This window comes from Anguilla anguilla, chromosome 7 (assembly GCF_013347855.1).
Source record: "Anguilla anguilla isolate fAngAng1 chromosome 7, fAngAng1.pri, whole genome shotgun sequence".
NCBI classification, from domain to species: Eukaryota; Metazoa; Chordata; class Actinopteri; order Anguilliformes; family Anguillidae; genus Anguilla; species Anguilla anguilla.
In genome coordinates this window covers 22,298,249-22,325,615 of record NC_049207.1, presented here as the reverse complement: position 1 = coordinate 22,325,615, position 27,367 = coordinate 22,298,249, and the positions used below count along the sequence as shown (strand labels likewise).

The 27,367-nt window shown below is 42.6% G+C and overlaps 1 protein-coding gene across 10 annotated transcripts in view; it reads right to left on the bottom strand.

Annotated features, from left to right (window-relative positions):
• Positions 1–15,611: 15,611 nt before the first annotated feature.
• The window catches only part of dysf (dysferlin, limb girdle muscular dystrophy 2B (autosomal recessive)), an 89,745-nt gene continuing 77,989 nt past the window's right edge, over positions 15,612–27,367 (bottom strand). For all 10 annotated transcript variants that reach the window (XM_035426208.1, XM_035426212.1, XM_035426214.1 and 7 more), the window contains 9 exons: positions 25,167–25,306; positions 24,732–24,820; positions 24,479–24,574; positions 23,891–24,032; positions 23,279–23,378; positions 21,902–22,074; positions 21,495–21,604; positions 21,034–21,181; positions 15,612–18,280 (listed from right to left, as the gene is read on the bottom strand). In XM_035426208.1, the coding sequence (XP_035282099.1) occupies positions 18,221–18,280; positions 21,034–21,181; positions 21,495–21,604; positions 21,902–22,074; positions 23,279–23,378; positions 23,891–24,032; positions 24,479–24,574; positions 24,732–24,820; positions 25,167–25,306 (1,058 nt within the window). In that variant the 3' untranslated portion in view covers positions 15,612–18,220. The remainder of the gene's footprint in view (positions 18,281–21,033; positions 21,182–21,494; positions 21,605–21,901; positions 22,075–23,278; positions 23,379–23,890; positions 24,033–24,478; positions 24,575–24,731; positions 24,821–25,166; positions 25,307–27,367) is intronic.

The window sequence follows — 27,367 nt, the reverse complement described above, 5'->3', positions numbered from 1 at the left end:
TGAAAAGCACTCTATTACTTAAAATATTACTTTATTAACAAAATACAAAAATGTATCTGTAAAATTTCATTTTTTGGAAAATTCATGTTTGGAAATCTCAAATTTGCTCTTTTCTACTGACACACTAATGCTGAAAACAAAAAAATAAACATCTCAAGACCAAATATATATATTATATTTTAAAATCTAGGGTGCCTAAGACTTTTGCACAGTACTGTATATATATTTTTTAAAATGAAATGAGAAATAAATGCATTTATTGTGGCTTTTCCACAAATGCTAATTGCTTGACACTCTCCAAAGCACAAGGAGTCAAAAAATTTAATGTGAATCCACATGTACGTAGTCTATAAAGGACCTAAGTGTCATGGACTGTGGACAACGAGAACAGTGAGCACAGGGGTTGTGTTAGCTTGACTCATTATACAGCAGCTCAATTCAGCCATTTTGAGGGATATGCGGTGGAATGGATCAACAGTCGCAACAGGGCAACCCAAATTTGGGAGCATAATATGGAAAGAATAAATAAATGGTATAGCTCAGTTGGTTGAGGGCAAGAATGGAAAATTAAAGTGTTTAACCACAGAAACAGTTAAATTCAAAAGGACCATTTAAGTATGCCTTGTGCTTACCTCCCCAACCTTTCTGATCATTTGGGATAATCAGAACCAAATTCAATGGAAAAACAGGAGGCCTTTTCCTACCCAATGGCCATAGTAATCTTTATGCGTCTGCCTTCTAATGTGAATATTACGACATGGTGATAAAAAGCCTCGTTGTAATGAAGGTATTTATAAAGGATTGGCTGAACGCACACACACACAAGCACACACACTGATCTCATTAAAGCCCTAAACTCCGCCCCCCAGCTAACCGTCACCCTAATGACAGTGGTTATGACCTTCCTGCTTGCCTGGCACCACTCTCTGGCTGCCTGCCATTCTTCTGGGGACCCAACCGCTAAATTAAATTGACATTTTTTCACAACCAGAGGGTGTAAACCCCTCAGGATTTGCTTATGGAAAATACAGTGAGACTTCTGGGCGAAGTGGGGTGGGGTGGGGCAGTTGGATGGGACGAACTTCAGACCCAACTTTTCACCAACTGCACCAATACAAAGGCACCACAGAAGAAATAACACCCACAAACGAGTCACTTGGAAGCTGGCAGTTTCACGACGGTTATTTAGACCCACGTTCTTTTGCCTCACACTGTTATTTAAATGCTCATTCATTTTCAGATGAGTGATAACAACCCCTTCCTTTGTTCAGACATATGGTCAGCTTTGTCAGGAGAGCGATGATCAGCAGATGAAGAACTGAGTGTTCTGCACTTATTCTTGAGAATAAATCAACTGCAGAAAAACAAGAGAAAGCATCTCTATTGTCATCTTCACATGTTGTCCATGTAACTCATACAGTGCTTTGCCAGACGCCTCGCACATTAGACGTTTAATTTAGATAGTTAATAAACAACCTTGACGGCAATAGGCTGCAGACCACACCAAACCACAAATCGTCACAGCGCAACAAATTCGCCCACGAGCAGAGTTCAACCCCATCTGAATGTGCCGACTCCGCCACCCCCGGCCGCACCCGTGCGCTAATAGCATGGATGTCCTACGTGTGCCAGCACAAATAAACGGGCACAGCTGTGTAAACGGGCTAGGTGGTACATTGTAATCATTCCAAGTTGCGTTGCATATGTAACACAATAACTTATAGAGAAGACGGCGGGCATGGGGAGTGAAAATGACAGCAGTTAGCGTATGCCAGCTGACAGACGAGTGGGCGTTTCGCTGAGAAACAGTAACACCCAGCCACGAGATAGGCCGCCACACCATCAGCACTTTGTGCTCTGGTTAGGTCTTTATTGATCTTTGTCATTTATTATATGGAGGGTGTGTCTGAAATCTAAAAGCCAGGGAAAACTGAGAACAGTTTATTGGATTGAATTCAGCGCTATATGCTCTTTTCTGGGCGGCACGGCGGTGCAGTGGGTGGGCTAACTGGAGACTCTAAATTGCCTGTAGGTATGAGTGTGTGAGTGAATGGTGTGTGTGCCCTGTGATAGATTGGCGGCCTGTCCAGGGTTTATTCCTGCCTCTCGCCCAATGCATGCTGGGATAGGCTGCAGCACCCCCTGCGACCTTGCTCAGGATAAGCGGGTATAGATGGATGGATGGATGCTCATTTCTGTCATGTAGGAATTAGTACGCAACATGATGAGGCCAGACAGACCTTAATGGCCTGCACTGTTCATCAATACTCATGTTTTTGTATCTTTCAATTATATATCTTGTCTTGTTGTTATGCTATATCTTATTGATCATTGTGATGCTCTAAGTAGATGCTATGTTATCATAAAGTTTGTATTATGGTTACTTGTATGGTTATTGAACCATGTACAATGCTAAAAGCGGTTACACTTGAACACTTATGATGGCATTCTCTTCAGCTTGATCCTTTATCACTGTTGTGCTACTCGATATTCTCTACATTACCCCATTATGCATAGATTATTATTATTATTATTATTATTACTATTATTATTATCATCATTATTATCATTATTATTAAAAATACTTGCCACATATGTTTGCGTATGTTTGCCATAGTGAAATACAGCATTGAAGCCAAATCGTTCATATGAGGCAATGCTGCCCAACTCATGTCAAACACGTGCGCGCTTGTTGTTACAGTGCGTTCGTTTCATTGTGAACTCCAAAGGCCGCTGTTCTGGCGAAGTGAAAGTGACGCATAGCTCAGGGCTGTCTGAGTCACAGGTCACTGCGTCAGTTTGGGATCAGCAGCGGTGGAGCACCACTCATCAGCGAGCTCTGACTCACCAGGAGTTACTGCATTCGAAAGCGCTCTTAGTGGCTCGTTGAACCCCGGCAATTAGCGAACACGACTAGCACGTTAAATTTCCATCGGAGAACTACTGCAGGCATGATTCAGCTTGGACTGTGTTCTCGGAACTATGACAAGCGCAGATCTCATATTGATCCATGGTTTCTCCCGAGGCCCGGTTCATTTAAAACATCTGCAGTGGCTGTTTCTCAATGTTCGTAAGGTCCAATGAAAAATGCTTCGCTTGACAGTACAACATGTTCCCGTTTCATATTACAGAAATAATGAAATTAAATAGTTGGTGTCAGATGCTAGCTGGCCTGCTTGATTTATTTAATCTATTTTGGGATGCTCGTGTTGGGGTATTTCAATGGTGATTAAGAAGTGCCGGTGACCATCATAGGAGCCATATTATGTATCCACGGAATATTTCATGTGATCGAATGAAAATAATGACAGCAACTCACTTAGCAAATTTATTGAACCAAACCTCAAAGCTGGCAAATTTAGGTAAAATCCTTCATCAGGGCTATTTTCCAAGGTCAAATTTCTGTCCTGAATGCATTTTTTTTTCATTTAATAACATAGAGTATTACTGTCATACTGTACGCTAAATGCAAACAGCAAGTGAAAAAGAGATCACTATTTACAAGATATTTCTATAACCGCAGGAAAGTAACTGACTTTTTTCAGTCCACAAGAGAATGTTCATCCAGTAACCGCAGACTCCTCCTACCAACCGTTTCATTACTTCTCATTATTTCTCTCCCCTTTTTCCTTTCTTGCTCTTTTTTTCTAGTAATATTGAACATTTTTTGATTCACTGTGCTGTACACAGGCACAGGTCACCTCTCACTGCTTGATTCTGCACTTAAAACAAGAATCGCCTCACAGGAAGAGTGCAAAGGATTACGTGTGAGTCAGAGCAAATTATTTTCCTTTTTAAAACATTCGCTCTTCCTTCAGTTGCACTCTAGGAAGGGCCCTGTATTTATTATGATACCTCCCTTAGCCTTGACTCCACTTACTGACTGATTCGCTTTTACTTAATCTATTTTTGTCTGAGTATGAAAAGCAGACACGTTTAACATTGTGTCAGAACAACTGACCTACACCGCTGCATATTAACGAGCACAGTGTATTAATTCAATTAAGGTGAATGTTTATGGACAATGTACAGCATGATATACCACAAGTTGTTTTTTTACAAACATCCTATGACCCACCAAGACGCCTTCTCATGTCTCACTGGCTCTCCTCTGTACCTCTAAGAACAATTGCAGGCCTATCCAAAGACCATAACAGGCAATCCAAAGACGTGAGTGCCATTGGCCAAACAGGATCACTCAAAACGAGCGTGAGGGGCCTTTTCCACGAGGAGAAAAGGCGGTGTTTGGGTCTGCCGTGATATTTTTGGCATCTCTGTTTATTGGTGACAGGAGAATAAAATAAATGCGTGTGCGTCACGTCGTGCAGAAAAACCCATTGGGTAATGTGGAAATGTGAAAGGGGGCGGGGCCAAGGGTGGTGCCCCGTGCAGGAAATTAACAAATGTCATGATCTCATAGGTTTTACAAAAAAAATTAATAAATAATAAAGCATCTATTTATTTTAAAAGTACAAAAATACTTTCATGAACAATGCCAAGGAAACTATTCCACAATGGCTACAATTGTGTGATATATATGTATGTCAAAAATTCCCCTAGATCTCTTAAAATACTTGGTCCCCGTTCATTATGTTGCCTATACTAATTAATATGTTATGGTTATAGTTGATTATTTCGCATAGATTTCTTGAATTAATTCTTATTGATGTGAGTGAATAGATCCAGAAATTGAATTTCCTTTCTTTTTTGGCTTTTGTTCACTCTAACGTTGATGGTTTTATTTATTTTTATATTTAATGCAATAATCATAACAAGCAAAACACATCTATTATAAAAATGTGAGGAAAGGCAGGATTAAGGGTACATTTAATATGCTAACAAATTAATTTATTTTATGAAATGTAATAATCACTGCCATAAAAATATATAACTTTGTTTTGACTTTTACAAAAGAAATATGTCCACTATTTCCCTCAGTTTTATAGAGGTGGTGTAAAGGATCTGGAAATACTGTAAAATATCAAACCTCATTAGGGGACTGGAAATGAATCAAAACACTGAACTGGACTTTTAAAAGCTGTTGGATATTATATCATAAAGTGACGCATGATGCCAGTTGTTTGATTTTTCTTCTTCATATTTTTTTTCTGTTTCAACAACTTTTATTTTAAATCATTTTTATGGGTACGGCATGAATAACTGGGACTAAAAAATTATATTTGGCAAAAATAAGATGGAGGGAGAAGAAGAAAATGAAACATGGCTCCAGTTGGTGCATGGTTTCCACGTCTGTGTGTGAACCCGGCTTGCATTCCCGTGGGATACAGTACCTCACAAAAAGGTGGAGAAGGACCTACCACAATATGACTTGACAAAAATATTTTATTTTAACATCAATGTACTGGTGTGGAACCCATACAAGTCTACAAACAGGAATGGTTTAAACATAGTTTCCAACATGTACTTTAAAACAATTGTCTTTGAATATAACTGAGGCTGCATATTTTCATGTGGCTAATCCTATAATTACTGTCTGGCCAAGGGCAATGTTTCATCTGGAAAACTATGTTTGTAACGCTGCATGGGTTTTTTTGAAAAATCTAACTCCAGATTAGTATTAAGATTGATTCTGCTTTATTAAGTATCCCTCAAACTTGATACACTTGCTTGGTACCCTGCCCATTTTTGTTTATTACCTTACCAAATTCCATTATTCAAGGGGGTTCATATTAGCCACACAGTATATGCCATACAGATGTGTATTATTGTACTAATTCAGTGTACTAATTCAACAAGTACCTTGCTGCGGTACTTTAGAAAGGGAAACTCTGACTGGAAGCCTATCCTGTAACCCTCCAGTTATAAATTTAGTTTCCTGACCCCAAGGTTAACTGCCCACCTCAGAGAATATCTTTGCACTGCATTCGGTCATTAATCTGTTTTGATAGGTCAGGACTCTTGTTGAAGGACTCTTGTTGAAAGACTAAACATCCCTTTGTGATGGGCTTATGGCTCATGGTCCTTTATACATTGAAGTATCATCAATATAACTCCACCCACACAATATATTTCATTTTCATTTATTTTAACTTTGAGACACATCGAGAGCAGGTGCCCTCTTTTACAAGTGTGCTAAATCTACATATATACAACAACAATTACAAAATAAGTTGTACAAAGTAAAATAAATATTTAAAATTCAAAAACGAAACATATAGTAATTCAAAATAGCAACTAAAATATGGCATAAAATGAATAAATATTTTAATCATTAAAAAATATAAGTAAAATATTTTAAAACATTCATTTAAAACATTCACAATTCAGGCTTAAAATCACCCATAGTAATTAATTCAGATTCAATTTGCATAAATCATTTGCAAAAGCGCAGATCAAATCACTAAAATTATCCATGGCACATTCAGCAAAAGAAGGAGGGCAGTAGACTCCAATTAAAATAAACCATTTATTCTGTCCCAGGAGTAACCTTGAAGCACACAGACAGCAAAGCATGATCTGACATAAATGGCTACACCGCCACCCCTTCCAGTTCCATCAGATCTAAAAATGTTACCATCAGTAGTTACAGTGAATCATCAACACTAGTTTTTAGCCAAGTTTCTGTAAGTACTAGGGCGTCTGGATCAGCCTGAGAGGCAATTTTCTGACGTAAGCTTTTTACAGTTACAAGTGAAGCAGGCAAAAGCCCTTCATAGATTTAAAAACAGTATAATTATTCATTTGGGTTAGGAGTGCATTGTGAAATTGGAGCCATGAAGGTAGTTTTAATTTCATGTAAATTGCTAATCTGCCAGGCAACATCAACACCATAGGTTTGTCGGGGCCTATTTCCCACTATTATGGGAATGGAACAGAATCTGATGGTCCGAGTCCAGTAGAAGAACTGTTACAATCCAAGGGGGAACCAATGTGAGAGGAACTCCGACCCAGGGGACTTCATTCACTGTTGGAGCTGTTAGCAGCTGTACCATGGTTGGCATAATTGAAGTTGCAATGGTGGATACCTGAGTAGATGTCCGAGCACCAGCTTTGTTTGGGTGAGGGCTATCCTCTCTCTATAAACAACTTTACACCCAGAATAAGTTAAAATTGGTATGCAGACTCAACAACCTGCTGAAACAACCTGACCCACAGCCAAGTGTAGGGATTAAATCCGACATAAAAACATGCCTAGAAAATTTTGCAAGGGTGAGTTCAACAGGTGGATAAAGTAATTTTTTAGCAGTTCAGAATGTTGCCCGGGAATGTCATATGTTCCAACATGAACAATGATTCTATCAACGGATTGATGTTGAGATGGAATCTGTGGAATTGGGCACCATGAAAACAGTAGGTTTTTACTGAATCTAGCTGCACTTCCGTGATAATAGAGTCGTCTATGATTACAGTTTTAGGATAACGTGACTGTTGAACAGGGGAACCAGCTCTGGCATTAACCTTCCAGGCAGAGGGCATAGATGGAGACTGAGTACACACCCTGAAGTGAGGTGGATGTGCTGCCACCGGCACAGTGGCTCCAGCTGGAGAGCTGGTCAGCCAAGAGGGGCCGGCAGAGGACTCCTGGTGTCCTGGCAAGGGGGATCTTCACAACTCATTCAGCACCTAAAACCCACCTAGTTTCCCAGCTGGAGGGCCTCTGGAGGTGGGGTATGGGAGGAAAGCTTGCGCTGTTGTTTATTATCCCGGATGTCAATCCACATCTCAGAGATATATAACTAATATATACAACTACCATAATGTGAACAGAACAGCCCTCTGTATAATACTTAACAGAAGCAGCCTTCTACATAAATATGTGCTTTAAGGTCTAGCAAGCTTTTTACCCACTTGTATAAGAAGCTAAGATGTGTGTGTGTGTGTGTGTGTGTGTGTGTTTGTGTGTATTTATTTAACCTTTATTTACCCATGTATACTCATGCATCTGTATGAATGCACCCATACTAATATTGATGCATGCATGTTTAATTTTGTAAGTGTCAATTATGATGAAATCTCTTTGGAATTTTAGTTAGCATGGCAAATTAATTTATACAATGAAAATGCATGCCATTGGATATTTTATGTTTATGGAGCAGTTTCAGTACTTTTCTTTTTTCATTTTAATGAAGCAACTCAACAACAACAACAAAAAACTGGCGCAAAAACATAAAACAATACCAGTGCTAATCATGATTTAGCATCCCGCTGAGTTCTGGGACCGCACAGTGAGCAAAACCAACAAATTAAACAAAATTAACTGGTAAAACAGAATCCCTCAGGAAGGAAAACACCTCTCAACAATAGCCTGCATTGTTCTGTGAGGCCCTTGCAAGCTGAGATGTGCACAGGGCAATGAACGGGGACAGAGAGTTAAGCACATGGCCTGCAGTCACAAAGTATCGACAGAGAGAGAGACCAGTTCAAAGAAACGGACTGTCTGACTCAGGCACTGAAGCTATGCAAACACCAACCAACCTGCCAGCAGTGTAAATCTCTCTCTCTCTCTCTCTCTCTGTCTCTCTCTCTCTCTCTCTCCCTCCCTCCTTCCCTCTCTCTCTCTCTCTCTCGCTCGCTCTGTGGTAGGTAGAGTAACAGCTTGTTTAGAGGTCTGTGTGTTTTCTGTGGATGAGGACCAGGTGGCTGTGTGCTGGGAGCTGATGGGAGGGAAAGGGCAGGCCTGAAGGAGGGGTAGGCGGACGCCAGGTCCCCCTCTGAGGAGCCCTTCATGTTCGTATGCTGTCCCACTGCGCTCAGCGTTCCTTTACAGGAGGGGGGTAGAAAATTAACCTTATGGACCTTTCAAAATGTCTCCCTCATGGAAAACTCTCCCCTGGACGTTTCTGCCTGGGGCTGATCACATAGAGGGTGGCTGGCCCTGCCCACTGGCCTAGTTCTGGACAGCACCGATCTCTGTGCTCTCCCGAGTGCAGTGCCAGTTCTGTTCTCCATCAGGTGTCCTTTCATCCCTCACAGAAACCTGGTTTAGCGTTGGTTCAGTTTAGCTGAACGTTGGATCAGAACTGGGACTGCTCGCCTGAGACCAGTGGAATTTTGGACCCCACTAGGTTCTCAAACACAGGGCTGCATTCAGGCATAGGCAATACAGGCGTCATCCATACTGGGGGGTGCCAAACAGGTCCGCAATCGCTATCTCTGGCACACTTCCCCCCCCGATCTGCAATGTTGTCAAGGGTATTAAGGCTAGAGCCATACCTGCTTTAGCATGTCTTCAATCAACCTCCTAGTAGTGAGAACAGTCATAAACTACCCAATCAGGACAAAGGGTAAAGGTCAACAGATTGATCAAGTCACACCAATCCAAGCCTGTTTTCATTCTGCACAGATTAAAAGGGGTGAGAGCAAAATCGTCTCGAGAGAAAGAGAGAAAATAAAGGTGACTCAACTCATCAAAAATCTCATGATTGTTCTCGTAAAATTATACAGCTTTTTTCCATTTCACTGTTCAAAATTCCACCTTGTTTACTTTTGATAATTACGTGCAAAATGAGTAAATACATATGTATATGCTTGCAAAACATCTTTAAGAGCGCAATTAATTCTATTACTATGTAGTTTTCTATCATAAAGCTGAACACAAAGCACGCACAGAACAAGATCCAGAGATGGATAATTATCACTAAACTTTTAGGCCGGGAAAAAAATGCCAAAACACTTAAAGAATAACTTCAGTGGACCAATGCAGAAACAATTCTGCTTCTACTCTTTTTGTTTTTAATTTCTTATTTATTTACTTATTTTCATCCCAGATTAGGTGAAGACAAGACTGAGGGAGATACCTTAAAGGTGAAAGCTGGTCAGTCCTCCTTCCAGGGCAGAGATGTAGTTTTATTTGATGTAAACAAAGAATATGGCATATTACTCTCTTTGTTTGTCCAAAATTGAGATTAAACAAATATAAGACCTAAAAGATTGTTTTGATTAATTATTATGTTAAAAAATATTTTGCTTTCAACAAAACTGTGATGAATAAGCATCAGACAATTGACATGAGATAATAGACAATCATTAATTAATTAAATGGTATTTAAACCGCAACATGTTTTGTCATCCAAGACACTTGCATTATGTCAAAAAGAATTTAAGTGCATAAAGTTTTTTCTGCAGGTTCTCTGGTGGATATATTTCCTAAAAAGACCCAGACCCAGGCTGCATTTTTGGGAGGTAGTAACATAGCACCGAGCAGAGTGTTCCAGAGGACCAGTCGTGCTGGCCCACGGACCCTAATTGTACCTCTGACTCAATGTTGGAAAAAGTGTGTTCTAACAGCAGGGATGGCAGTTATTCTACCTCTCCTGGACATCCGTCTTTTTCAGGGTTTTTTTTTTTTTTTTTTGCTTTTGCGTTTTTTGTATTTTCATGGTCAACGGGTGCAAAGGTAAAGTGCGGGTGAACCGCAGCGGAGTCGAACCTGCTGTCAGCTGCAGGGCCTTTTTTTCCCAGGCTGTAGCCACCGGTGAGAGGCAAGGACAGCAGCTGGGGGTCAGGGGAAGTTCAGCCAGGCTGGAATAACACCACCGCACTGGGAAAGGGCCGCTGCTCCCCCTCTCATCAACACTGAGAGAGAGAGAGAGAGAGAGGAGAGAGAGAGGGTGGGATGGACATAGGAACGGAAGAAGAAAGGTCATTATGAAGTCTGAATAGTAAAGAATTGTTCAAATAGGTTTCAGACATCTGCAGAAAGTGCAAGATTGGATATGCGTCAAGAAAAAAGGTACAGTATCCTCTTATTTTTTCTAAATAGTTAGCCATATGTGGAGTCAGCCCTCTCATGCATGTATCAAGGCTGGTGTGACGTCACTTATACTCCTGTGACCTGGGTCTCCTGGCAGGGAAGGTTGGTGTTGTTTCTGTCTTTCCAGAGCAGAAGACAAAGTGAGAGAGAGAGCCATGATTTTGCCCTTTGCAGGAATGATAACTTGAGCCACATTGTCAGAGCTCATACATTTGCCAAGGTGTTTCTGTCGGGAGTGAAAAAATTGATTTTCACATGCATCGTAAAATTTCATTTAGAACTGATAGGCCATGTGTTGTGGGTTACTGTCAGGTGCATGGCAGACTCACTGCTGTAAAAGGGAAAATTCATTGCCATTGCCATTGGATGCTTGGCGCAAAAAAACAAAAAATAAAATAAAAATCAATATCAAGGTGATAACAATCATATGTTCCTATTTCTGTAAATCTTTGTTAATTCAATTCATAACATAAATTATTTCTCTCAAAGTAATTCCTTCTCTTTTCTTCTGTATTCATCCATAAGGTTTAAAAATCACTTGTTCGTGTATGTGAAGGATCTTTTTTCAGTTCAATTTTGGCCTCCTCTGGATTGGAGGAAGTCCAGTTATGATGTCCATTCTGGATGTAGACCATTGCCGGATCCCTCACTTGTGGTTTTACCTCCAGTTTATGCTTACTTGCATACTTACTTCATCCTCTTCCTGCATGCTTGCACATAAAGCTGCCAGAGATGTTATGTCTTTAAAGTCAACCGGAGTTGCAATAACTGGGGAATAACAATGGACGGTAACACAAACGAATACCACAAACCAGAAATAGAGTCAGCGTGAACATAACAATAACAAAGATAAAGTTTATTGCAAACATAAGAAAAAAAAACATAACAGTACTATATGTAGGTTTACAGGATGGTTCAGGGAGAAAAAAGGTCAGAACTAGGCTGCTCCTTAAAAACAGGGGAAAAGCAAAAGGAGTGAATCTTCCAGCAAGTACTCTTCCTACTCTGGCCTAACTACCTAAAAATGTGTTAGAAACAACAAAGAAAAGAACTGCCTGACCACTTGTAATCTACCACAACAAAAACAATACAAATCTAATACAAAGCAAACTGAAAACAAAACGCACAGCTAAACATGGTAGCTTAAACTTTTAAAAGCACAACGAAGCAAAAGAGAATCAAAAAGGGAAGTCTAAAGGAGCCTCTAAAATCTAAAGGGAATTGCCAAAAGGAGTCTCAAACTAAAGTGTCTTCGGGCTTTATTGACTTGGCTGTCAGGTGGACACAGGTGCACATCATCAATTAAGCCCTCAATCAGCTACACCTGCAGGATTGAGATAGGCACACAGAGACTCCACAAAGCAAGGAAATGTAACAGAGATCACCAAGGGTCCCTCTTTTTGACCAGTTGTTGGACTTTGCACCAGTTCCAATCATTCTCTTTTATCTCTATCTCTACGGGTCTTCTCCAGGTTTCTTTTGGTCTTCCTGATTTTGTTTACCCTCTGGGGTTCAGTATATTGCTGTCTTTGGAATTGCATGTGTTGCCATTCCTAAGACATCTCCAATCCAATGCCTCTCAATCCAATACCAACTCATTTAGTCACTTCCCAATATTCTGACCCATAAAGGAGGACAGTCGGGACATTTGACAAAAAGATCTTTGTTTTAATAGTGAGGTTCTTGAATTTCCAGATATTCTTAAGCATCAAAAAAGCCTGACTTGACCCATTCTCATTTTCACATGTAGGGTGGTTTAGACCCCTTATCAGGCTCCCAATGGGAAACAGACTGTGTTTACTGCGCTGACAGGGAGTCAGCAGGGTGTGATAAAGAGACGTTAAAGACGTTCACTATGATGTGATCTATTTGACTCACTGTCTTCACGTTGCAGACCTTCCAAGTGACTTTGTGTACATCCTCATGCTGGAACAAAGTTCCAATTTTCCTGGCAGAGCTCCACTACTCTTTCACCATTGTTGTTAAGGGCACCAAACACCTGTTTGCCCATTACTCTTTCTCTGTATGCATTTTCTGAACCATTCGTTCTTCCATTAAAGTTGCCAACGATTAATAAGACATTGTGGGATCGAGCGTATTGTGACGCTCCCTGTTCATAGAAAACATAGTTTTCTTCCTAATCAGCATCTTCAGTTCATACATTGCGGGTTAAAATGGACAACTTCATATTTTCAATAAAATCATGCCATAAGTAATCTCTTGTTGATAGGTTTCCACTCGACTTTTTGTGCCGTTTGTGTATAAGTACAGCCATTGTGTTGGTTGTCTGATCTTCCAGAAAGCAGTATGGTGTGTCCCATTGCTAGTTTCCTCTTTCCTGAACCAATCTATCTAGTTTTGCTCACCCCAAGAAGGTTGATGTTGCAATTTTCTATTTCTTCCAAAACTCCAGCAAGTTTTCCGGCTTGGTAGAGTGTTTTTACATTCCAGAAATTTGGTTTTTATGTGACAGGGTTGCTAGTCCTGTGCACAACCCTCCTCCTTTCCCATCCAGGCTTGGGAATGACAGGCAATGGCAGAGTTTATGCAATTACTCCAATAAGAGTCCAGAATTCCTGTCTTTGTTTGTGCAGCCTTGGTGCCAAGTCCGGAACAATGTGAGGTTCTCTTTTTTTGGCTTTATGTCCCTCTTTCTTGCGAAATTGATGGACCTGGAATAAAATTGCTCTCGGAAAAGGTGACTTCTAATTCAGAGGACCATAATATAATGCACTTCCATCAGGACCCTAACTATCCAGTTTAGGTGAACACAAATTTCTAAGATATCATTTCTAAGAACAGTATTTCTTCCCTACAAACATGGTTGAGATCAAACAAAGCCATAGTCCACTAGCAGCTGTTGACACAGCAATATTGGCTTCAGTATTCTCACCTCTAGACTTTCCCCTATTATATCCAGATGACTTTGAATTTCTTAGAAAAGGAGAATACCCATGCACAGTCAGGATTTTTATAACATTTGCTGCTATAATTTATGAAGTAGTAACATTTAACACTTCATTACAGTCAGATACAGAGTTAAGGAGATGTGATTGTATGTATGTGTAACAAATACCACACTGCTTCAAAACAAAATATTTTAAGTGCAGTATAATTACAATGTTATTTCAGTGTAATAAGTGATAATTAACAGTCTAATTACAACTCGTCTACTCAAACATAGATAATTATACAACAGTGCAATATACTTAGTAACTGGATTATCTCTTTTCTCAATGGATCCCAAATCTATGTTGTAGGAGAGATGAAGTTTTGCTCAAGGGAACTGTAACACCCACTTTTTGAGTCCAAGTTTGAGTCCAGAGACCTGACACAGGCATTGATCAGTTTTTGGCTGATTGTGTGACACCCAGCAACGAGCCTGCCTCCTCCCTCCCAACACTACAAGCCTAACAAACTCCTCTAGGATGGACTGCATCAGAGGGTGTAATTCCCTCTAAGGCAGACCGTTACATGCGAGCGACACTTTATTTAAGGAAAATCTGACTGAATTCCCTCCTCTAACCCACAACCCCCACTAGTGTGTCCCCAAACCCCAAAAGGCCCATCTATTAATATGCGTAAATGTGTGATGGACCACCAGAAGCTGGCTGGAGAGTTTTTGGGTCATTTCCCTTTTTACCTTACCATTTCTTTATATGTCTGTCTTGGAAAAGAGGATTGGAACAATCTGAGCTCCCCTGTGGGACACTACAGAAACGAGTTGGAAAGGAGAGATGAAGAGAGAGAGAGAGAGAGAGAGAGAGAGAGAGAGAGGTCTAAAAAGTAAAGACGCAGAGGGAAAAAAAAACTAAAACCAAAAAACATCCAAAAAGAAGGAGGTCCTTTTCCAGAATGGGCCCTGAGAGAGAAAAGGTCAGCGCTCCCCCCGTCATGTCCCTGGCCACGGATCCCCTCAGTCATCCAGCGTTTGGGAAAGCACGTGGAACGGGGCTCCTGGCGCATTATAAACAAACACAACGTGGGCACGTTCCAGCGTACTCTACTCGGGCGCCGGGGCGACCGAGCAGCGCGGGCGACCGGGCGGCTGCGTCCGCGGAATGGAACGTGCCGGCGGCGGTAACGGAACACGCCGTTCTAGGTGCGCCCCCACACTGGGGAACACAGCCACAACGGCTTGTTTTACTAAGAGAACACCGCCCTGTTCTGCTGCGTCCATCGCCACCTATTAACTACTGTGACATCACTCCATCCAGTCGACCAATTCCTTTTTTCTTTCTTCACCTCAAAAAAGTGTCAGTTAAAAAAAAAAAAAAGCAGTTCTTAATTCAGACAATTGAGGAATACAGTAGACCATTGTGTGAAATAATTTCCTATAACCGAGAGGATAATTTATGTGTTATGTGAATATGTGGTGACTAAATGAAAAATCATGTTTAATTACATCAGAGAAGTGTTAAAGAAAACATACAATGTTTTGCAACGCCGATGTTTCTTTCACGCTCAATGTTGGGTTCCCTTTGTGCTTCTCCTTATTGTGTGTGGGAGGATCACTGTAGGAAAGGTACAACATAAATCACAAAAATGCTCTTAGTTTTTCCACATGTTGTGTGGCTTTAAAGTTTCATTCCTGATTGGTTGGCCCTGGATTGACAAATCACACGTAGAGGATTTCTTTCACCAGAAAAGGGAGACACAGAGTGACATGGTGGGAATAAGTTACATTCCTGGCAAAGTGCCTAAACTAAACCTGTGAACAGATAGTACCCCTGTGTCTTCACACTGGATCACCTTTTTCTGTTTACATTTTGTGTAAAGCGATTGGAATCAGTGCCTGGGGTTGGGCATCTATATTGATCAAAGAAACGAATGGGAAATGGTTCACAATACGTGTTTTAGCTCACGCTGTGAAACAGAACACAGTCACAGAGACAGATGACTTTGTAATACTGTTTTATCAGAGGAGAGGCATATTGTACACATACATATTTTTTATGCAGATGTATGTATTCGGAGTGCACATTACATATTTGGTTAATTTTCTGAAGGCACAAGCAAATTCATAACTGATACAGTAAAAATAAACTGGTGGTGATATGTTTCTCGGACATTTCATTGTCATAAAAAAATGAACTTTTACCACTGAGAGATCCCCAGGATATCTGTAGTCTGCCAGTGACTTACTCCTTGGTGTAACAACTCAAAATAAAACTCTATTTACCAGAACATTCATTTTGCATTAGACAAAATACACTGCTTTCACAGAGCAGAAGCTAAGGCAACATATCTCATAGGGTCTGATATGAGACACTATAATAAATTCGGCACAAAGACTTAGCTTTGGTGTTAAACTATTATCTTCAAGATGAGGCGCATTGGTATTTATAAAGGCATTGCTAAAACTAAGGCATGAAGGTTCAGTGCATTTTACAGCAGTAAAATTGGAAGAAGACAACCTCTCATTATTCTTCAGCCATTTCAGTAGTAGACCAGTTTTACAGTAGATTCCTGTCCCACATCCATACACAAATGAGTACATATACTGTATAATGTATACTCATGCTGAAAGCTGCTTTCTTCTTTTCCATTAAGGCTACAGCCCAGCAAATTGCACAAATTCAGTGCATTCCTTATCACGGCAAGTATCAATAAAATAAAAATAAAAAACAAAAGCTAAACTAAAACTAAAAAAAAAAAAATTTTTTTAAGTAAAATAAAAATAAAACAAGATAGAGACACTATTCGAGGCATGAATACATAGATTCCCTCAATGTTTTCTTTATCACCATCTAGTGGTAGAATGAAGGTAAAGTCATTACAATGAGGGAGCCACTCATTCAGACTGCAGGTGAATGAGGAACACTATCATATATTCTGCTGCTTAGTCATGACCAAAAGATAATACTGCTAATAATAATAATAATAATAATAATAATAATATGAATTCTAAGTATACACAACACATAATCAGTGCAATACTTAACCCACTGCCTCCAATCACTTAATGCTGCCATAGCCAAACATATAGGCTCATTCACAAATATGTGCATCAAACAGTATTTTGCACTTTGTTTAAATTTTGTTTACATTTTACATTTCCTCTCCCATTGCATCACATGATGTACAGAAAGCTCAGGGTTATAAAACAATTACAGTAAAGAAGCAGCTACTGTAAAACACATGATTCCTTATTTCTTTGCTGAAACACGCAGGTTCTATCGCACTGTATCTGTTGCTACCTGTCTGTGGGCCCTCCCTCTGCGGTGTGAAACTGGGGCCTCAGAGGTTTGGGAAAAGGGGACCCTTACTGTGGTGCTGCAGTCCACGCTCATGTGTTTGGCCCCGCCATCACATCAATAGGGGGATTATTTAAAGATCAAAAGGGTTTCTCTTTTTTTTATTTTCCTCAAAACGTACACGCTCCAGGAAATCCAGGGGGATCCAGACGGATTAAGCAGATTCAGATTGACCTCTCTGCCTGTGTTAGGTCGCAGTGTGAAGTCGGGGGGAGTGCTGTGGCGAGCAACCCGGCGCACGCGAGCTGCCGTTTGCGTAAGAGGTTCGCTGCGGCACGCGACCCCCGCGCCGCGACCCCGGCGTGACCCCACCGTAACCCCGGCACACCTGATTCCATGTAGAGTGGAGCCGTGGGGAAATGGAGTTTCAGACTGGATTTAAAAGTTCAGTGACATTTGTTTTTTTTGGTTTTTTTTTCCTTTCTTTTTTTTCAAGTCTTCTTTTTTAGCCTGTGTGCACACACACATGCTCACACACACACTCCTGAGCCCTAAGTGCAGTATGGGTTTGTTTTTCTTTTGTATTTTTTCTTTACTAAACCAGCATGTTTGATGATTATCTCTGTCTTGCGCACTGAAAATCACTGCGGAATACCTACAAGCACATAGAGCAAATCCTGGACTTAACCCCAGGACCAGACAGCACACAAAGGCCTGGGAGGAACACAGTAGCCAGAGCTGTGTCTCATACTGTGTCAAAGTAAGAAGAAAAGGCATCTGACTGAGGAAAAAGGAGCAAAGTTTTTCAGACTACGTAAAAAGTATTAAAAGAAATGACGCTGAAGTGTAACTGAGTGAAGGAGAACAGAGTGGCCGGGTTGTAGTGAGGGCAAGATTTCAACACAGAGGAACACTGCCGCACGCACACACACACATACACAAACACACACACACACACATTTCTCTTCATTTTCTCTGTTGGAAACTAGCGGGCTCTCGTGATCCCTGCTTTGGGGTGCAGTACTGAGCACGCACATCCTGCGCAAGAGATGCTAATGCTGATGGCTATTTGTTTTCATACAGAAATGGTGCAGGCTGCAGGATGGAACTATACTGGAATATTAATAACATGAAAGTTGCTTTGTTGATATAACTCATTGTCAAACGGTGGCTCTGTTTATTCTTTGAAGCTGAAATACTTGAATGCTGAAGATTGCTTTGACAAAAAGGTCTTCTTCATCTGCTGTGTCAACACCCTCTTCCTTTCTCCCCTTCTGTCTCCTTTCACTCTCTCTTTCTCTTCCATCACTCACTCTGCTGTTTTCCCACCTCCGCCAAAGGGTCCCACCATTTTCATAGCAGCGTAGTTCTGGGGAGCAGAGAGAAAGCTTGTCAATGGAATCTGCACAGGCAACAGGTACTATCCAATTTTTGTAATACAGATAACAACTTTAACTACTACTACGACTACGTCTACTACTACTACTACAACTAATAATAATAATAATAATAATAGTAATAATAATAATAATAATAATAATAATCATACCAAAATGATCTCTACTCCAAATATCGAGTTGTTTTGCATTTCATTTTGAGTGCCACAAAACCATGTTTTTGAGAACAATGCCAATGCCTGGGCTGGGTCTCGGTTGCCTAACAAAACTCCGCTGCTACCTTATGTTGTCATCTCACCTTTATAACCTCTAAAACTATATTTTACACTGAATTTCACATTAAGGCATACTGAAAGCAAAGACATTTTCTGAGTAAAAATACACAGTTAGCTTCTAGCTTCGAAAGCAACTAATGTGACTGGTGACTGGTGACAGGTGACAGGTGACAAGCAGGCTAGCCTCCAAACGATGCAAAACTTGTGTGTTACCTTGTCATCAACATTTAAAACCTTTAAAACTATACTTTTATTCAGAATTTGACATTAAGACATAGAGACCATGAAACAAAGACATTTTTCAGGTAAAATCAGATGAAACCCAATACATTAGTTTGTAGCCGCGAAAGCAGCTGATGTGATGTGACTGGTGACGGGCGACAAGCTGGTTAGCCTCCAAAAGACGTGAAACTCCAGTGCTACCTTGTCAGCTATAAAACTATATTTTACACTGAATGTGACATTATGACATACAGATCAAGAAAGCCAAGACATTAAAGTAGTCGCTACGTGTGACTGGTGATGGACAGCAGTATGGTCTAGACAGTCTCATGAAACTCCAGTGCTAGCTTGTCATCTTATGTTTAAAGCCTTTAAAACTATATTTTTACTCAGAATTTGGCATTAAGGTGTACAGATTAGGAAAACCAAGATATTGTTCTGCTAAAATAAGATAACACACTAAAACATAAAAATAATAAAACAATTTACATTTTTGATTGATTCATATGAAATTGGCCATAGCGACTTCCGACTGATTACAGGGTACATATACTGTAGATTTTAATATTGTAATATTATACATTTATATACTTAGGGTTTAAAACCTGAGGCTCTATGTGTAATATCACAATATGAACAGCATAATATATCATTCCAGTGACTTCTACTTCTCTGCTTCTTCTGGCTCAAACATGAGCTTGTGCTGCTCCATGTCACCATCACCAAAACTCAGTGGTTTAAGAGCCAAAACAGACCACCGGCACAGTTTATTAGATGCAAAAAAAACGGTGGTTTCTTTCTTTCCCTCTTCTTTGTGCAGCTCAATCTCAGTTTCCAATTATTAAAGGAATGAAGAAAGAGGGCTTCTCTGGTCATGGAGAATCTTTGTGCTGAGGCTTCAAGGCATGTACAGAGATTCAATCTTGTGGTGGATCACCCTGCACACCCACCCAAATGAACTGATTCTGAGAGTACTATATATTTTTTTAAAACTTCGTAATAGACCTTAAGGAAAGGATCATACTGTTTTCACATTTTTTTAAATATACTTTGAAAATACACCTTTTAGGGTAACTTCAGGAAGCCAGGTATTCATGAACCCCGCCATTTGCATATAACTGCTTAATAAAGGGCTTACGCCACATCTATAAAGGTGCTGTGTATAGTTTACTCAGGCTTTATTCAAACTTTACGCAAAGTGTAACCCTTACATTCTGCGCATGTGTCCAACGTTCATGTTCCATATCCAAGGTGTATTGACTGCACTGAGATTAACATCCTTAACTTAGATACACATGCACGCGTATACACACACACGCCTGGAAAAGCATGCAACCATGGGCCCGTTTAATGGTTTCCATGGCTGAAAAGCTGCCTTGCATTACAAATGGAGGGTTGTGCGTAAATATTGATGAAGCTGAGGCCCTGGGCTCGTGTTGCCGCTCTCAGCTGGGATTGATTTCCTTCAGACCGGGGCCTGCGGGCGGACCTCGCCCTGCTCCCTCTCCCAGCCGCCGTCAGCACAAGCGCCGCCATTGTGCCGGCCCCTCAGTCACCCCGCAACCTGTTTACGCGCCGACGCTAACAGCCGCGCGGGCGGTGCGCTAAGAGGGCGGGGAGGCGCTGGGGACGCGCCGGGCCCGCGAGGACACGACCTGCCCCCCCCACCCTGAGATGGGGGGGCGAGGGGGGGCAGCCACTGTTGCTGCTACTATGATCTAAGATCCAGGGAGTCGGTAAAGCTGCAGCCGGCTTCAGGATAAGTCCATTTAAAGCAAGACATTTTTGGGGGTTCTTAAAAAATCAAGTAAGGTCACCCAATCACCTTCAGGTTTAGAACGGGTGGTTGTCATGTCAACACTCTATCTTTTTTAACCCGGAGCTTTAGAGCAGGATTCCCAGCTTAAACCCTGGTTTTATTTAAAGCCTGACTGTGTTTTCCAGGTGACAGTGAAAATAAGAAGAGGTTGCTTCGGAATGAGACAGTTTTGAGGGCTTCGAACTGAGAAGACTCAGTTTTTATGTTGTTGTTGTTTTTTTTTTGCTTTTCTTGGCATGCCGCCCAGATCCAGTTGCAGGCTTGCACTGGATGATCAGTGTATGAAAGCCGGACCTTCACAGCACCATTTTCTTTTATCATCAAGGCTTAGCAGGTTTTCCTGGGAGCGTTGCACCAAATGCCTTCATTTTCATTTTCTGAGTGTAAAAATGAAGTGACAGTTACTCACCGGGAAGGAGTAGAGGAAGACACCAAAGAACAGGAAGATGAAGAAGAGGATGATAAGTCCGATGATGACCCATTTGAACCGCCTCCACAGGATGTACTTCAGTGTCTTGTAAGGTGAGGAAAACCATAAGAAGGAGGTTTCTGGACGTCTAGAGAGAGATGGTGTGGGGGGGGGGGGGGGTGTTGGTTGATGGGAAAAAGAGGTTATATGGACCCAACATGTAATAATGAGAAATTTTTATAAAACTCACCTGATTTCCCTTTTAAAACTAAATAATATGAGGAAAATAATGTGTAAAGCCTAGTTCGGTATTGAAAGGTGTCTTATTTATTTTGTACAGGAAAAAAAGAACAGGTCAGGTGAGTGATTTTCCACCCCTATAGGTGTTTACGAATAGTCTTTCCCATGGTCAGCCTCATCAGAGGCAGAGCTCTGATTGGCTGTTGCCTAGGGGGACTCACTGAGGCTCCTCCAAGTGGGGGTTCATATTGGGTTCATCCCTCCCTATCCCTGCTGGCCGCTCGTCCTGCTCCTGCTCCGTGACAATCTCCAGTGACATCTCTACTTTCCCCTGAGAGGAGAGGGGAGAGAGAGAGAGAGAGAGAGAGAGTATACCTATCAACACACTGCAGAATAGATCTAATGACAAACAGGAAGACTGGAGCACATGCGCTCTGTCATTCAGCGAACAAGAGGAACAACAGCAAACTAAAACAATGCACTAGAATGTGTCAGAGGCTGAACAAAGGCCTACATAGTTCAGCAATGAGGGACTGAAGAGGACAAAGAGGCAAGCGAAGGAAAGAAGAGGAGGAAAAGAGAGAGAGGGGAGGGTGATGTTGAAGGAGCGCTGGCGGGGGTCACTCACGGCGAGGATCTTCTCCCCGTTGCTCTCGCACACGCAGGGCCACCAGCCCTTCACCGTCTTCTGCTCAAACAGGGACACCAGCTTCTCCTGAGCCTGGGACAGCAGCTCCAGCCCGCACTTCTGCGCTGTCTTAGCCGGCCTCAGCATGTGGTTCAGGTCCATCTCCACACAGCCTGAGCAAACATAAGGGCGGGAGAGGTGGGGAGAAGAGAGAGGAGGGGAGAGGCAGAAAGAGGGTGTGGGGAAAAAGAGGGAAGGAGAGGGAGAAGGAGAGAAGGAAAAGGAGAAGGAGGAAGAGAGGGTAGTATAATGAGAGAGCAAGGGAGAGACAGAGTGAGAAAGAGGTACGGAAGGAGAGAGGGAGAAGAAGAATGAGGTAGAGTGAGTAAAGGATGGAGAGTTGGAAAAAGGGTTGAAAGAAACGGAGGCAGAGAGGGGGAGATATAGGGGTGACAAGAGAGAAGAATGAGGTAGAGATGGAGAAAGGGGGGAGAAAGAGTGTTGGAGAAAGGGGAGAAAGAAAAGGAGGTAGAGAGAGAGAGATGAAGGGGTAAGAGAAGTAGAGTGAGTTCCCCTACATCTACCACTCACTCAGCTCACTGGAACACCAATGTGAAGGATGTGACATCTTGGCTTCATGTCTGCTGGCCTCAAGAAGGCTGTTTGTTTAGGGGAGTTTGCATATAATCATGCTGGATAATCATGTCAGCCCCTGGAGTTGCTGTGGGAGACACTTTTAGCTGACTGTGCAGGATTTGAGAATTTAGCACTCAGCTAATCACGTCTCTTGCCACAAATTTCAAGTCAGTCAACAGGGATTTGGTTTTATTTCCTTCTATCAGAAGAAAAGGAAAGAAAGTCAGTGAGTTACCCATCCATACATCAGTGTACTACATCTGATGATTGAATCATAACAATGTATCCAACCTGCTTTCGATCATTCCATACCAGACTTGTTATCTCCAAGGGCCTGAATATAAATTCAACATGCACACAAGTGCACACACACATGCACATACATATATCATGACTTTTATCCCAGAGATCTGCTTATGTGCTGGAAATAATCACACATTTGGAGTCATCTGGAATAGCTAATGTTTTTACAGGGGCTATACATCTCCAACGTATGCTGACTCCGCCATTGCGGCTCTGCGTGTATGTGGTTTCTCGGCCATTACGGCTCTGTGTGTGGTTTCACGGCAGCATCTTTGTGCAATGCGGAGCCCCACGATTTAGCACACTGGTTCCACACTGTGTTTTTATACTTTCCTGTACATGTTACAACAAGTCTGGAAAAACAGGAATTAAAAACAGCAGTGTTTCCTTTGGGGCGGTCTGACCCACAGAAGGGGGTTGGATGCCTCTCAGCCTTACCAAGGTAGTCATCGAAGGAGAACTTGTCGTTGTCCCAGATCTGGATGGTGATCTTTGGGGGAATCTTGGACTCTGCTTTATCTAGGCTCCAGAAGTGTTCCTGAGTGCAAAGAGCAGTGTCAGCAGGACAGAAAGCACCTGGGCCACACCCCCACAACCACACCCACCTCTAGCAAGGCCATTGTCCACCTCCAACCAGGACCACACCCACATTAATACCTGGGTCATGCCCACATCCAACCAGGACCATGTCCAAATTAAACCTGGGTCACACCCACATCCAACCGTGGCCACGCCCATAAACAGCCTGGACCACGCCCATATCCAACCTGGGTCATGCATATATATTCCACTGATTTTATTTACGATGATGATGATGCACATTAATAGTGTAAATCCAAGGATAAAATCCAAGTAGCACATTAATCAACCACCTGACAGCTGGCCCAACAAGAGGGGGAGGGACAGATTACTTTTTAAGTGAACAAATCTTCCTCTCAGCTTGTGCCAGGTGCTTGTTCAGGTGACACAATATTTATGGTCAGCTGGCTATTTGTTTCAGGTGTCTCTCTGCACTCCGACCTAAAGGTGGCACCAGTGTTCCTCCCCCACCTTCTTTTCGATGATGCAGAGCTGCTCGGCGGGCAGGTAGTGGAAGGGGAACAGGAACCTCCAGTTAAAGTTGCCCTCGCCTCCCAGGGATCTGTAGTGAACATCAGTCTTCTGCTTGTTTCCTTCCAGCCCCTGCATCCATCTGACAGTGAGAGACACAAAGCAGTCAGTCACACACTCCTAATGCTGTGTTATATCACACACGCACCCTTTCAAACTGCATTACATCAGGCTGTCCATGGGCTTACGGCATCATCATTGTCCTCATGTATGTCATCATACTTTACATACTTTATCATACGTCTCACTCATCCCATTCTGTATGCAATATATGACATCACATCTTTTGTGGGCTCAGTCTAGTGATGACTATGGGTAGATATTTTAAGTTCTGACTTCTGCTGCTATAAACCAGTGTATTTTGTGCTGTGACATGTGGCCTACTTAACTGGGTCATTTCAGGTTTTCCAGGAGACCATTTGATTAATGACTCACAGGTTAAAAAGACATTGCTTATATCTGAAGTCATAATAATGGTGGTGAGGTTTAGAAGTGGTCTCCCTCCTTGACACTGGACTGACAGCTTACCCTTTCACATATATGTCACTCATCTTCTCGCCTGTCACGCTGACATCATCCAGAATGACATCACTGGTGTTCCAGATGACACAGCGCAGGAAGAACCTATGAGAGATCAAGGAGAGGGCAAAAAGGTTTCTGATGTGGCAGTGAGTGAGTGAGTGAGAAAAAGGGAGAGGGAGGAATGGAGGGAGGGAGGGCGGGTGGGGAGGAATATGAGAGCAACCAAAGAGGCAGTTTTACACAGATTTTTGTCCCTTACTTTTTAGCTTTGCGTGAGGAGATGTTAAAAGGGGGTCCAGGGGGGCCCACAGACTTAGGGAAGATGTCTACCCACAGCTGCAGTTTTCCCTGCAAGGTCAAGAAGAGTAACCAATAGGAAGTGCAAAAAATGGCTGTGTAACCAATCAGAGCGGGCACAGCCGCTGGGAAATCAATTAGAAGATAGAAGTACAGGAAGGGCCTGATTTACTAAGACCTTTACCACATGCAAAACTATTTAGCACATGCAAAATGAATAACAAAACCGATGATTGGCGCAAAACCAATACCATGACCAATCATTGGTCATGTTATTGGTTTTGCATGTGCTAAAGGTCTTAGTAAATCAGGCCCTAAATGCTGCTGTCATAGCAGCTGTTGTCCCTTTGGGAAGGATGCGGGACAGAGATCTCAGTAAGTTTGGAGAGGTCACTACCTGTTCTATGTCAGGTTGCAGGGGGCTGTAAAGTGGGCGTGTCTCCACGTGTTCTGGGACCAGGCCCTGTCTGCGCAGGATCAGCAGGGCTAGCCGCTCATCCACTGGGCCAAGGTGAGGGTTGGGCGGCTTGGCCTCATCTGCATGCACACCAGCATCAGGGGGCTCAGTCACAGCAGAGATACAATAGGGACACCTGCACCAGGGGGCTCAGTCAAAGCAGAGATACTTAGGTACACCTGCACCAGGGGGATCAATCAAGCAGAGAAATACAACAGACACACTCGCAACAAAGTGCTCAGTCAAAGCACCAATAAACAGTAGACATTGCTCCACCAGGGGGCACAGTCAAAGCAGAGATACAATAGATATACCTGCACCCAGGGGCTCAGTCAAAGTAGAGATAAAACAGGCACACCTGCACAAGGGGGCTAAATCAAGTGGAGACATACAATAGACACATCTGCACCAGGGGGCTAAATCAAGCAGAGACATACACACTTGAAACAAGGGGCCCAGTCAAAGCACAGACATACAGTAGACATTGCTGCGCCAGGAGGCTCAAAGCAGAGATACAACAAATACATTGGCAGCAGGGGCCTCTGTCAAGCAGGGACATATAATCGACACACCTGCACCAGGGGGCTTAGACATACAGTAGACATTGCTGAGTCAAGGGCTCAGTCAAAGCAGAGATACAATAGATACACCAGAGTCAAGGGGCTTAGTCAGAACAAACATACTATAAACACACCTGCACCAAGGAGCTCAGTAAAAGCAGACACATACAGTAGACACAGCTGCGCCTGGGGGTTCAGTCAAGGCAAAGATACAACTCCTGCACCAGGGGGCAGTTGCTCTGTTTTGTTTAACTTCCCTTGATGTGTCCACAGACAGAGACACACCAACTTCAGCAGAATTAAACACAACAGAGCAACAGGAACGTCTGTTCAGTCACAGGAAATATTTACAGCAGATACACCTGCACCAGGGGGCTTAAGTCACAGCAGAGATTTACAGCACACACCTGCACCAGGGGGCTCACTCACAGTAGAGATAAAAGCACACTTGCAATACACCCTGACTAACACAGCCAGTGTCCGTGGTATTTCTCATGGAATTCATTCTGAAAACAGGAGAGATCATCACCCCTTCTTTCTGCTTTCCATTTCTATCTCAACATGACTCCTGTTTCTGTGCTTGAGCAATCAGACTACAGACAATCTAACGCTGTATTTTACTTTCACAGTCTATTCCGATCCAGTTGGCCTTTTGCTGAATGAAGTCATCAATGTAATCATAAAAGGAAAGACTGTAAAATAAACTCTCAGCATACTTTATTTCCACTGCTCCACACTATGTCTACTTCTCTAAATGATCCATTGATTTCCACCACCGTCGGTCTAAGAAGTAATTTTCCTATATTTTAAATGTTGAGGTCGCCAGGAGTTTATTGTTGGGAACCCTCTGTTCATCCTCTCAGGGAAATGTTGTCACTTGGCACATTAAGATGGAGGACAGGTCTGAAGAAAGATGAACTACAGGAGCCCCGACGGACTGGGACGGTCCCAGCTACCGCCGGCAACCGTGCGAGGGTAACCGCGGTAACTGGAAACAAAGAGCAGCAGTATTCCGCTGCAGTATAACGCAGAGGAGGAGGAGAAGGAGGAGGAGGAGGAGGAGGTCTGTGGCGGTATTGACCTTGGCCCGGGCCTTAGCGATGGTGCGCAGTAAATCAGCACAATCTCGCCAAGCGCGCCACCGTGCCGCGCGGGGAATATCGCTGTTATTGTATTCAGATGCACTGGCTGGTGTGTGTATGTGCGTGCGTGCATGTGCGCGCGTGTGAGTGTGTGTGCATGTGCATGTGTGTGTGTGTGTGCGTGTGTGTGTGCGTGCGTGTGTGCGTGTGTGTATGTGTGTATGTGTGTATGTGTGTGTGTGTGTGTGTGTCGAGGCGTGTGTGTGTGTGTGTGTGTGTGTGCGTGCGCGTGCGTGTGTGCGTGTGTGTGTGCGTCAAGGCGTGTGTGTGTGTGTGTGTGTGTGTGTGTGTGCATGTGTGTGTGTGCGTGTGTGCGTGTGTGTGTGCGTGTGTGCGTGTGTGTGTGTGTGTGTGTGCGTGTGTGCGTGTGTGTGTGTGTGTGTGTGTGTGCGTGTGTGTGTGTGTGTGTGTGTGTGTGCGTGTGTGTGTGTGTGTGTGT